This window comes from Dryas octopetala, chromosome 9, assembly GCF_963921425.1.
Source record: "Dryas octopetala chromosome 9, drDryOcto1.1, whole genome shotgun sequence".
Classification (NCBI taxonomy): domain Eukaryota; kingdom Viridiplantae; phylum Streptophyta; class Magnoliopsida; order Rosales; family Rosaceae; genus Dryas; species Dryas octopetala.
This window is the reverse complement of record NC_141374.1, coordinates 1,360,966-1,372,634: the sequence shown is the minus strand read 5'-3', so window position 1 is coordinate 1,372,634 and position 11,669 is coordinate 1,360,966. Positions and strand designations below refer to the sequence as shown.

General features: G+C 36.9%; 2 protein-coding genes across 3 annotated transcripts; one reads left to right on the top strand and one right to left on the bottom strand.

Moving 5' to 3' along the window:
* The first annotated feature begins 216 nt into the window (after window positions 1-216).
* Window positions 217-4,551, top strand: LOC147273088 (U-box domain-containing protein 43-like). Of its 2 annotated transcripts, none has more exons than XM_086227422.1 (4): window positions 217-559; window positions 1,274-1,842; window positions 1,941-2,250; window positions 2,774-4,551. In XM_086227422.1, the coding sequence occupies exons 2-4, from the start codon at window positions 1,288-1,290 to the stop codon at window positions 4,348-4,350; spliced, it is 2,442 nt and encodes an 813-aa protein (XP_086083548.1). In that variant the 5' UTR covers window positions 217-559; window positions 1,274-1,287; the 3' UTR covers window positions 4,351-4,551. The 2 variants fall into 2 exon arrangements, with proteins under 2 accessions (XP_086083548.1, XP_086083547.1); XM_086227421.1 differs by having other exon boundaries at window positions 1,271-1,842.
* Window positions 4,552-5,040: 489 nt separating this feature from the next.
* LOC147273087 (F-box/kelch-repeat protein At5g42350-like) lies at window positions 5,041-8,305 on the bottom strand. The gene is made up of 2 exons (XM_086257534.1): window positions 8,156-8,305; window positions 5,041-7,208 (listed from the first exon to the last, which is right to left on the bottom strand). The coding sequence occupies exon 2, from the start codon at window positions 7,150-7,152 to the stop codon at window positions 5,410-5,412; it is 1,743 nt and encodes a 580-aa protein (XP_086113660.1). The 5' UTR covers window positions 7,153-7,208; window positions 8,156-8,305; the 3' UTR covers window positions 5,041-5,409.
* Window positions 8,306-11,669: the final 3,364 nt, after the last annotated feature.

The window sequence follows — 11,669 nt, the reverse complement described above, 5'->3', positions numbered from 1 at the left end:
TATGAAGCTTTTTCACTGTGGGGTCGGCGGCGGGTGAGAAGCTGTGTTCTGCGTCACACTCTCTCTCTCTCTCTCTCTCTCTCTTGAGTTTAGAGAGAGAGAGAGAGAGTCTGATGACTATTCGCATTGAGTCAACCTCACCTTCTCTCTCTTGGCTTCTTTTTAATCAAAAATCAAAATGAATTTTCTTTCTTTTTCTCGTTGTTTTTTCTCTTTTCTTCAAAGTTGTCTGTTCTCTTGCTCAACCACAACCCCTCCTTCCCTCTTTGGCTTTTTGGCTTCTCCTTCTTGTCTCTCTCCCAAATCTCAACCCACTTCAAACTTCAACAACAACAACAACAAGAAGCAACACAAGAGGAAAAAAGAATGACAACCCTAATTTTGCTTCCTCTTAAAGAACCCAATTTCCTCTTCCATGGAAGAAGATGAACTCTGTATTCCTATTCAACCCTTATTCCACCTCATGCTTGTTTCTGTGCAATTATTCTCAGACTTCAATTAGGCTCGCCCTCTCTCAAACCATCGTTGACCATATCTCTATAACTCAGACAAACCCAAGGTATGCTTCTTTAATTAATGCTTTCTTGCATTTCTTTTCTAATCATTCTTTGTTTTCTTTTTCTGGGTTGTTCTTGATCATCATAGTGAAGAACATAAGCGTTTCGCTAAACTTAATTAGGCATTGTTTTCATTCACACAACTAGACTAAGCTTTTATTCGTTCCCAATTACCTGGAACATACACATATCCATTGAATTATTAAAATTAAATCAATCTGTGTACGCCCTATGAAATAAACTAATCTGAAATTTAGTTTTGCAGTTTCTTAGAACAGATTGGTGACAATCAAAACTGGGTCAGTGCTATTGTTCTTTTATCTTATTGTGCATTTTCACTTGATTTAGTCCATATTTGTACCACTTGTTCTTCAAGTGGGAAATCGAATGGCAGTGTGCAGCTTATTCTGTACAAGCTGGCATCAAGCCAATCCACATGTTTCCCACCAAGTTTAGCCCCTTACTTTAATAATCTGCTAGGCATGGGAGATTTCTGATCTCCCTTCCTCTCTGCATCAAAGTGGTGTGTCAAGACTGTTTAATTCGCTTCCCCTTCATCAAAAAAAAAAAAAAAAACAGAAAACACTTTTCACCCTTTCCTTTTGGTTCTCCTTTAATTTCAAAAGTGATTCAGTTTTACCTTTCTGCATTACTGCTAGTTTTACAAATGTTGGTATGTGGGTTTATCTTTATGCTGTATTACTTTGGTGCAGTAGGTGATTTAGATCAGATGGCTGAAAGTTGGAACAGTAATTTTGACACTGGAAGCCAGTCAGATGACAGCTATAAATTTGAGAGATTGCACATCGAGCCTATTTATGATGCATTTTTTTGCCCTTTAACGAAGCAAGTTATGCGCGATCCTGTTACCTTAGAAAATGGGCAAACATTTGAGCGTGAAGCAATCGAAAAGTGGTTCAGGGAATGCAAGGAGAGTGGAAGGAAGTTGGTCTGCCCACTGACACTAAAAGAACTAAAAAATACTGATCTGAAGCCTAGCATAGCTTTGCGGAACACCATTGAAGAATGGAATGCTAGGAATGAAGCTGCTCAGCTTGATATGTCTCGTAAGTCATTGAATCTGAGCAGTTCAGAAACTGATGTTCTTATGGCCTTGAAGTTTGTCCAGCAAATTTGCCAGAAAAGCAGATCAAGTAAGCGTGCTGCACGCAATGAAGGGCTGATCCCCATGATAGTTGACATGTTAAAGAGCAGCAGCCGTAAAGTTAGGTGTAAAGCTTTGGAAACTCTTCTAACTGTGGTGGAGGAAGATTCTGATAATAAGGTAGTCCTAGATGTTTCTGGTTCTCTCTACATTTTCTTTGACATTACTGACATGGATGCTTCTAGGGCCTCTTCTTAAGTATTTCTCTTTGATTGTAGGAAATATTGGCCGATGGGGACACTGTACGCACAATAGTGAAGTTCTTGTCTCACGAACAGTCCAAAGAGAGGGAGGAAGCTGTCTCTTTGCTGTACGAGCTATCCAAATCTGAAGCCTTATGCGAAAAGATTGGTTCAGTTAATGGAGCGATTCTTATATTGGTTGGAATGACAAGCAGCAAATCAGATAACATTTTGACTGTTGAGAAGGCTGATAAAACACTGGAGAATCTGGAGAAGTGTGAGAACAATGTGCGACAGATGGCTGAAAATGGTAGACTGCAGCCTCTTCTGACACAAATTCTTGAAGGTACTTGCACTTTTTTTTATCTTTATACTTCTCTCAACGTGTTGCTAAAAGTAGGACAGCCAAACAGCCAACACACCTTGGCAAATTTCTTTCACATATACACATGGGGCACATGGCTTAAACAAGCATTTCATACTACATTTGTTTGAGATTAAAAAGAAAAAAACCATACTGATTTACATTCTGCTGATGTATTTGATCCAAGTTAATCTTCCTACTTATGGGGCAAGTTTCCATTAGTTTTCCTAAAATACTTATATAGCTGTCCAGTCTGAGACTTCTTGGTCTAAACTCTTATATAGCTCTCCCACCTCTGACTTATGTAGTTCAGGGGGTCTGTCTATTGAGGCGATAATTTTGAAATTCCCCATGGAGTGGTGGTATAAGTTTGAGCTGCACTCCTATTTTCATTGTGTGGCTATTTTAAACCAAGAATTCCTGTTTTATCTTTCTCATATGAAATGCAATGTTTCTGGTTAATGTTTTGAGCATCAACTCTGTTGCCTTGATGGTATGATTGCAGGCCCTCCAGAAACGAAACTGTCCATGTCTAATTTCCTTGGTGAGCTAGTTTTGGACAATGATATAAAGGTCCTAGTGGCTAAAAGTGTGGGTTCATCCTTGATCAATATCATGAGAAGTGGTAATATGCAGTCAAGAGAAGCTGCTTTGAAAGCTCTAAATCAAATTTCATCTTGTGAGGCAAGTGCCAAGGTGCTGATAGAGGCAGGAATACTTCCATCTCTGGTCAGAGACCTCTTTACTGTTGGCACTAATCAGCTTCCTATGCGACTGAAAGAGGTTGCTGCAGCAATTCTTGCTAATGTTGTTATCTCAGACTATGACTTTGATTCCATCCTGGTTGGACCTGAGCACCAAACGCTAGTCTCAGAAGACATAATCCATAACCTACTACATCTCATTAGCAACACTGGCCCAGCAATCGAGTGCAAGCTTCTCCAGGTTCTTGTTGGACTCACTACCTCTCCCTCTACTGTTCTGAGTGTTGTTGCCGCCATTAAAAGCTCCGGTGCCATTATTAGTTTGGTGCAGTTTATTGAGGCTCCACAGAAGGAATTGCGTGTGGCTTCCATTAAACTTCTCCAGAACCTCTCCCCACATGTGGGTCAGGAACTAGCTGATGCCCTACGTGGCACAGTGGGCCAACTTGGCAGCATAATTAAAGTCATATCAGAAAATATTTCAATCACTGATGAGCAAGCAGCAGCCATTGGCCTCTTAGCTGAACTTCCAGAGAGGGATCTGGGCCTTGCCCGACAGATGCTAGATGAAGGTGCCTTTCAGCTAGTGTTTTCCAGAGTAGTTAAGATCCGGCAGGGGGGAAGTAAGGGCGGCCGCTTTGTGACACCATTTCTAGAAGGCCTTGTACGTGTTCTAGCAAGGGTTACTCTTGTGTTGTCTAATGAGCAAGATGCAGTTGCACTCTGCCGTGAGCTTAATATTGCTGCACTTTTCATTGAACTTCTACAGGCCAATGGACTGGACAATGTACAGATGAGTTCTGCCACAGCATTGGAGAACTTATCACAAGAATCCAAAAATTTGACTAAATTTCCTGAGTTGCCAGCACCTGGTGTTTGTGCCTCAATTTTTCCATGTTTCAGCAAGCAACCTACCATAAGTGGATTGTGCCGGCTTCACCGCGGGATGTGCTCTCTTAAAGAAAGTTTTTGTCTCTTGGAAGGGCAGGCTGTGGAAAAATTGGTAGCTCTTCTTGACCACACAAATGAGAAGGTGGTTGAAGCAGCACTTGCAGCACTCTCTACTTTGTTGGATGATGGGGTTGATATCGAACAAGGGGTTATTGTGTTGTGTGAGACAGAGGGAGTTAGGCCTATTCTTGATGTGTTACTAGAGAAACGGACGGAGAATCTGAGGAGGAGAGCAGTCTGGGTAGTTGAGAGACTATTGCGGAGTGATGAGATAGCCTATGAAGTTTCTGGAGATCCAAATGTGAGTACCGCACTTGTTGATGCCTTCCAGCATGGTGACTATCGAACCCGGCAGATTGCCGAGCGTGCCCTGAAGCATGTTGACAGGTTACCAAACTTCTCTGGTGTCTTTCCAAATGTAGGATAGGCATCTTCCAGTGGTTTTATTGTTGTGGTTTGCAAAGCTGCAAATGGAGGAGGGTATATATTGTTGTATACAGATTTTTTTATTTGTTTTGAAAGCTATTAATTTGTTTTCAAGTATGATGTGTCCAACTTGGGTTTCTGTTCATGAACTGCATTTTGTGTAGCATTGAGGGTATTAATTTCTTATTGGTTTTTGAGTAAACCTACTAGTATTGGTTTATTATGTTTTGAAATCTCTATTCAAGTCCGTTGCAGAATCAGGTAATGCCATTGACCCCTTGAAATGAAGTTTTGATCTCCCAAAGTCATCAATGCACGTTTGATGCCTGAGTTGAAAACTCCTTTTGATTCTTGATTGATTACGAGCACTACATAACATAGCCATAAAAACAGACAATTCAGTTAGGGATAAAAAATAAAAATAAAAAGAACTGTTTGTCTAAAGCATGTTAGAAATTTGTATTAGCAGACTATTTTCATTTCAGGCCCACCATTTTTCGCAAAAGACACTTCAGTCTTTAAAATCTTGCTAGTTTAGAACCATCCAAAGTACTAAGATTTAATACTTGCTATGAATTCCTGGCCAAAAAAAAAAAAAAACAAACTTGCTATGAATTGGATCGAACGCCAGGGGGTCCAGCCCCGAATGCCTAACTGAAATCAAGCGTATTGCCAAAATGTTGAAACTCAATTTGAAAAATAAGAGCCACCACTACAAATCAACAACAGCAGGACACAAATTCAATATAACTACCGCAATGAGGTCCAACAAAGAAAGAGGTGAGAGTGTGAGACTTAAATTACAGAAACAATTTTATGCATTGTTGGTGAATAAATTACATCCAAGACTAAATGAGCGTACGTATCTCTCTATTCAGGGTTTTTATTAAGAAACTCCATCCAAATCTACTCACCAGGATACAAATTGATTCTACCAAAAGAATTAAGGATCGATTTCTGGTATCAGGTGCGCCCAAAATGCTCTTGTGAGAGAGAGTTCACGTGTGTAATTTTCTGTTTCTGTGAGTTACAACATACAGAGGACTTTACAGTCTGCAACTTACAGATGTAGCACAGCCATCGATTTAGTCATGCACGAAGAAGCATCCAGTTCATGAGTAACGTGGTTCCTTGCAATATGACTCCATTTCATCCCCATATCAGACACATCGCATACAGTAAAAAAATCCAATACTTGACCAAATATTTTGAACATCTCAATGCCAAATATCAGGTTTCTGTCAGCCACAAATGCAGCATTCCAGTCCATTGGAGCATCAGGATGTACTGCGACCTCGGTCCAGTTAAGATACATGAGATCTAGCTCCCATAATTTTCTGACAGCCTTGTTTCTCCGACCTATCTGACCATCCCCTTCACACCAGAAGACAGAAAGCATGAACAGGCGGCCATTACAAGATACCAGTTTTGGGTAATATTCATGAACTCGGGGTGGGAAAGGAGTGGTTTGGATTCCAATCCAGAAATTCCTTTCTATGTCATATCCTGCCAGCTTGTCAGTTTCAGAATATACATAAAACATCCCATTACAAACAACCCCAGAACAAACAACCCCAAAATCTGCAGGCAACCTTTGAATTTCTGTCCATTTATTTGATACAGGATCATACATTTCTCCAGAATCCAAAGGCTCATCCCATGATCCAAGACCACCTACAGCAATGAGCACAAACCTTCTATAACCCTTCATGCCTGACTGATCATTTTTCTGTTTGATAAACTTGTATGACTTTCTATTGGACAACAATGAAGACTCATTTTCATCAACAGCATATCTGCATTGACGCCTCAGGGAAAGCCTGTGAGGATCTTCATAAACATCTGACACCCCACCAACCCGCGATCTGGGAATACGTCGATCTTGCCGATTTTGATAACTTTGAATGATTGAAATTTCTGAAGTGACCTCAGAGACTCCTAAAATAGGCATTGATCTTGCATACTTCATAGATGCAACTTTACGCCAAGATTTAGTTAAGGGACTAAACAGCATTACCCCTTTGTGCGTCTTAAATGAGCTCCTATCCACCCTCCCAAAGTTGTTCAGGCTAGAACAACCTCCAACAATATAAATATCATCCTGGATACTAGCAACGGAAAACATGAACCTTCCTTTTAGAATATCAGCAGCTATCCCATGCCACTGGTTTAGAGACACATCCAATGCATGAATCTCGCCAGAGCAATAACCATCTTTAACCGCACCAAATATAAACAACCATGGATTCTGATGTGAACCTTCTCGTCTCATCTGCAGGAATCGAGGAGTAGTAGTCAGGTGTCTCCATTTCTTGCACACAAGGCGTGCAGTCATGAGACTGGTTAGTGGGAGCCTCACCAAGCACATTTCCAATATGTCATCTGGAAGAAATACATGCATTCTGCTATTTCTTATTGATTCTTCAAGCTCAAAATCCTTTCTGCTATGTTTCTTCCAAAATCTCTCCCTCACCCCATATGAGAAGCAATCCACTCCAGATTCCTCAGTGCCACATATCGGTCTGTATCCCTTGCCTTCTTCACTGGCACTCGATCTCCTCCTGTTACTTGGATCCCCAAAATCATCACCTGTATCAGCGCCTACTTTGCAACCCCCACCCCTACCATACAAAGTAAGACATCTCAAAGATATCCCCCTCACATCATCCTCTTCTTCTCCTCCAGATTTTTGATTCTTCTTCCTCAGCTTTTGGCTAACACTTCTCATCAGACGCTTTGACACGCTCAAAGCCTCAAAATTTTGACGAAGAGATTCTTCGCCAGACAGTCTCTCAGAATACATTATGTTCTCTAGTCATTAGCAAGCAAAAGCATGCTGTCTTGCAAAATTCATGAACCCTGATAGAAGAGAAAGCATAAGCATAAAATATTGATCAAGAGTGCACGCCCAAAGAGAAAATACTAATGCACATGTCTACATATATGTATGGCAATCCCGAAAATCTAGATAGAATACAATCAGTGAAACTATATGCAACAAATTCGACATATTATCACGTCGTTAAATAAAAAAACAAAATATATATATTATTAAAAAATACGAGGAACTAACATTATACATCTAAGCATTTCTCTTTTTGGTAAATGAAAATAAATTTGATTACTCAAACTTAAGTCCTCGGGACAAGAAACCTATCAGCCTCTAAACGCATTTCCAATTTCATTACCAAAGCTAGCAAATTTAAATCTTGGAATTTTCAATATTCAACACCAAATGACACAGAAACTTACCCTAAAACAAAAATAAATGACAAACACAAGTCAAACATTAAAATTAAGAATTGCTTTTGTCGTTTATTCCTCAGTTTTCTCGGAAACCAATCAGTGAGCAAAGAATTACCCAATTCGAATAAACCAATGTTACAATAACAGACCTAATCAAAATCACCAACAGAAAAATAAACAAACAAAATGAAATCGTTGAGAATTAAATGGTCCAATAAAAATTAAATCCAAATGCAATTTTACAAATAAAAAAAGGAAAACATTTCGTCCATTTGGCTGCCGATGGTTAAGCAAATAATAGAATAAAAGCAAAAAGTTGCAATAACTCACTGGAATCAACATCCTAATGAGATTTACTGCTGCAGTATCCGCATCAACATTTTCAGACAGAAAAGAAAAAAAGAAAAAGAGAAAGAAAAGAGTGTTGTGTTGTGTTTGGTTGCCGAGAAATTAAGAGCGAACGAAATAGAAGCGAAGATGTAATATGGAAATGGGCACGTTCGATTGATTTGGAATAAATTGAAAAGCGAAAAGAAAAGAAAGAGAAAAAGCAAACTTACATATGCATTGAACCGTTGGCCAAAGCACCGAGCGATCTGAGAGATAATCGGAGCGATAATAACTGGAGCTAAAGAAAGAAAGAAAGCAAAAGCTCAATCTGAGATTGATTCTTCTGAGATGAGACTGAATATTGGAATTTATTTTTTAATGAAAAGAGCTCGCTCGTAAAAATAAAATGTTCATTTTAATTTTTATTTGATTTAAAATGAGATTTTATTTTATTAAAGAGCATTTATTTAGAGAGGTTGGTCGGGGTCTTGGTGTGGAATTAGTAAAAGCGACACGGCGCCTCGAATCATCACTCATTAGTAGGAGGCTCACTTTCTTAATTCTTTCTGTTTTGAAAATAAAGTGATGCAGGCCCTCCATACTCCTCTCAGTCGTCATCAGTCATCACCGGTTATTGTGCCAGCCTCTTGCATGCCAACCGTCGGATATTGAGTCCTACGGATCTCTACGTGGGCTCACGCTCTCCTAATCGGCGCCTCTCATTTTTTAAGGAAAATGTTCCCAACTCAGATTTTGATGGACTTTAAAAGTCTAAAAAAATTTAAGTGTTCTTAATTATAATTTTAATAGATTTCATAGAAATCTAGATACCCTCCAACTCATATTTTAATAGATTTTTTAAAAATTCAAGTATCTTTAAAAACTCATGAATTTTAGTAAGTGATGAATTTTGTTCAAATAACAAAAATTATGACAATTTCAGCCATTTCCCTTTGGATTTTGATTGATTCTATAGATTTTTCTCTTTTTGTTACATATTTATTTATACTAGCTTCTTGGCACATGTTTTGCACATGACAATTGGCATGTTTACTGTGATTTTTTTTTTGTTGGTATTTTGTACTCAGTTTTATAACTTCTTACCACTCTCTCAACATTTTAATTTGGTGGGGTGTATATTTTTTTTAAATAGTTGTATTTTACAATTATACTCTCATTTATTAGGTTGTGTTTATGTGACTATTTGTTAAATGAATGGTATTTTAGGTAATTCTATTTTTGGTGGAGCTTGTAACACCAAACCTTTCTTTTGGATTTATAATAGTAAGATTTTTACATTATAATACAAATAAAAGAAGAAAAAACAAATATTTGGCCCCTTTTATTTGCACTAATTCCTTACATGTGTGGGGTATCCCTTGTTTTCTTTCACTTGTTTTCTTTCTTTCTTAGTTTGATTCTTAGTTTTGATGCCAAAAAATTGTAATCAATGTCAAATGTAAATAATGTCGACATAAAATGATAACACGATTGAATTTATCTGTTTCATCCGAGGCTACATCTACGTAGGGTAATGTGACGCCCTATAATTTTTTCTTAATTTATTTTGAACTTACAGTATTTTTCTAAAATTTATTTAAGATCATTAGAATTTTATTTATTATTTTTATTAGATTGGGTTACAGTTCTAGGTATTCCTGGATTTATTCGGATAGACCTTGATTATAATTGAAGTCAGACCTTGATTACGTATACCCGAATTAATTATAGTGATTTATAGAAGTTGGATTGAATTTTTGGAAATTAAAAAGTTGGAGAAAAATAGGTAAACAATTACTTTTTCGGACGTTTTTTATTATTCAGGGAAAATGTGTAAATCTTTAGAGAACTCGAAACCTGTTGGAATATGCCCTAAAACGTCAATCATTTTGATAAACATATTGTATGTTTTCATATATTTCTAATATTAAGGGCAAACTTGTCTTTTATGTAACATCCTCCATATGCATGTTATATCCTTATATACATATATATATATATGCATAAAAGAGGTCTATTGTATTTGTATGGTCAAGAACTTACAGTTGCCAAGTTCTTTGGTGAGTTTATCTCAGTAGAAATGAAAAGTTTTGTGAATAAGATGAAGTCTTTTAGGAAAAAAAAAAAAAGTATAAGAGTAAACTTGGGACTTCAACTAATAAAAATACTAGCCTCTCGAACTCTCGCGCGTGTCAATTGGCTCTTTTTATTGTGCATCTGTTGAATTTATTTGTTTATGGTTTGGGTGGATGCTATGTTTTTGTGGGTGCCCGGCATATTGATGGTCTAAAATTTGATGCTCTATTTGACAGACCTATTACTGATTGTGACTAAATATATATAAATCTCAATAAGATAATTGCTAAATGTAAATTTAATTTCTTGAATTGGTGCTAAATGTATTTGGACCATTGCTAAATTGACCTATCACTAAATTGAACACATCACAAAATTTGAAGTTAAATCTATAATTAACTAATGTCTACCATCTCGGTGAGCGCGTGTGAATTGATTTTTTCTTTTGTATGTATTTTAAATATTCTTTTTAATAGTAAATTATGTTTCAGTACACAACTATGATAAAAAGAGCCATGTTCTTGTTCAAACCAATAGAATTGGACTCAATATTGCCCTCCTGGTGAGGACCTCTGCTATTTGGTTTATTATTCCTTGGATGACAATGCAATTGAAGATTATGACAATTTGTATGCAGATTTTATATAAGTTCAATAACACAAAAGTTGAAAGTTATTTGTATGGATTAATGTATTAGATCTTGACTGATATTTGAGTCACCTTATTTGAACTATTTGGGATTGTAAAAAAGAGATGCTTAAGTGTAAAAGCTAAATATTAAATCAACTCACACATAATCAGCAGCCACATTTCACTAAACAAAACGAATTACTGTTTTTCCATTTCATTGCCACCTCTCCATTTTTAGGTTTTCAAATTAGTTCATGCACGCAGACCCACACAAACAGAAAGAGAATCATAATGAATAATATTAGTGCGTCAATTGCTTATGCAAATGAGTCTTTGATCTGGAAGAAAATAACCAAGTCTCTTAAAGCAAAACCACATTTAGATCTTACTAGTATTCTTGCTCGCGCGATGCTGCGGGTCTGAAAAAATTATAAAATCTGTTTGGGGGTGGGAGTGGGAGTGTGCCAGAAAATAAAAACTTGATTTATTTTTTATTTTACTGTCTTTTTACTCTTTTGCTCTTTAATAATGAAATCATTAAGTTTTAACAAATTTAAACAGAGTATGGTTTTTTGGGAATATTTGAAAATTTCACCTAATGGGAGCCTTTGCTTTATATAAATAGAAGATAAGATATATAGATATAAAAAATATTTTAAAAAGAAAGGGAGTGCATGTGGAGAAACTAGAATTTCAAAATCATCTCCCTATTTTATTAGGTTTTGGCCACATGGCATAGTTTTGGTGTCCAAGTCATTAAATGTCTAGCATAACATTTAACGTTTTTTTGTTAGTTAATGCATGAATTTGAAAGCTTTTTTTTTTTTCCACACCAACTTGAAATACCTTCTATAATTAGTAGATGTATTTGTATGTGAGCCTAATTTTTTTTTTTTTCTCTATATCATAAATTGTATGCAACATAGTAATATGGAATCCAAACAATGCAACATTTGCAAAATTGATGGAAAACTTAATGAAGGAAGTGCATTACAATATGCCACAAATGTTAGGGTGGATATTAAAACCTTTTGAACT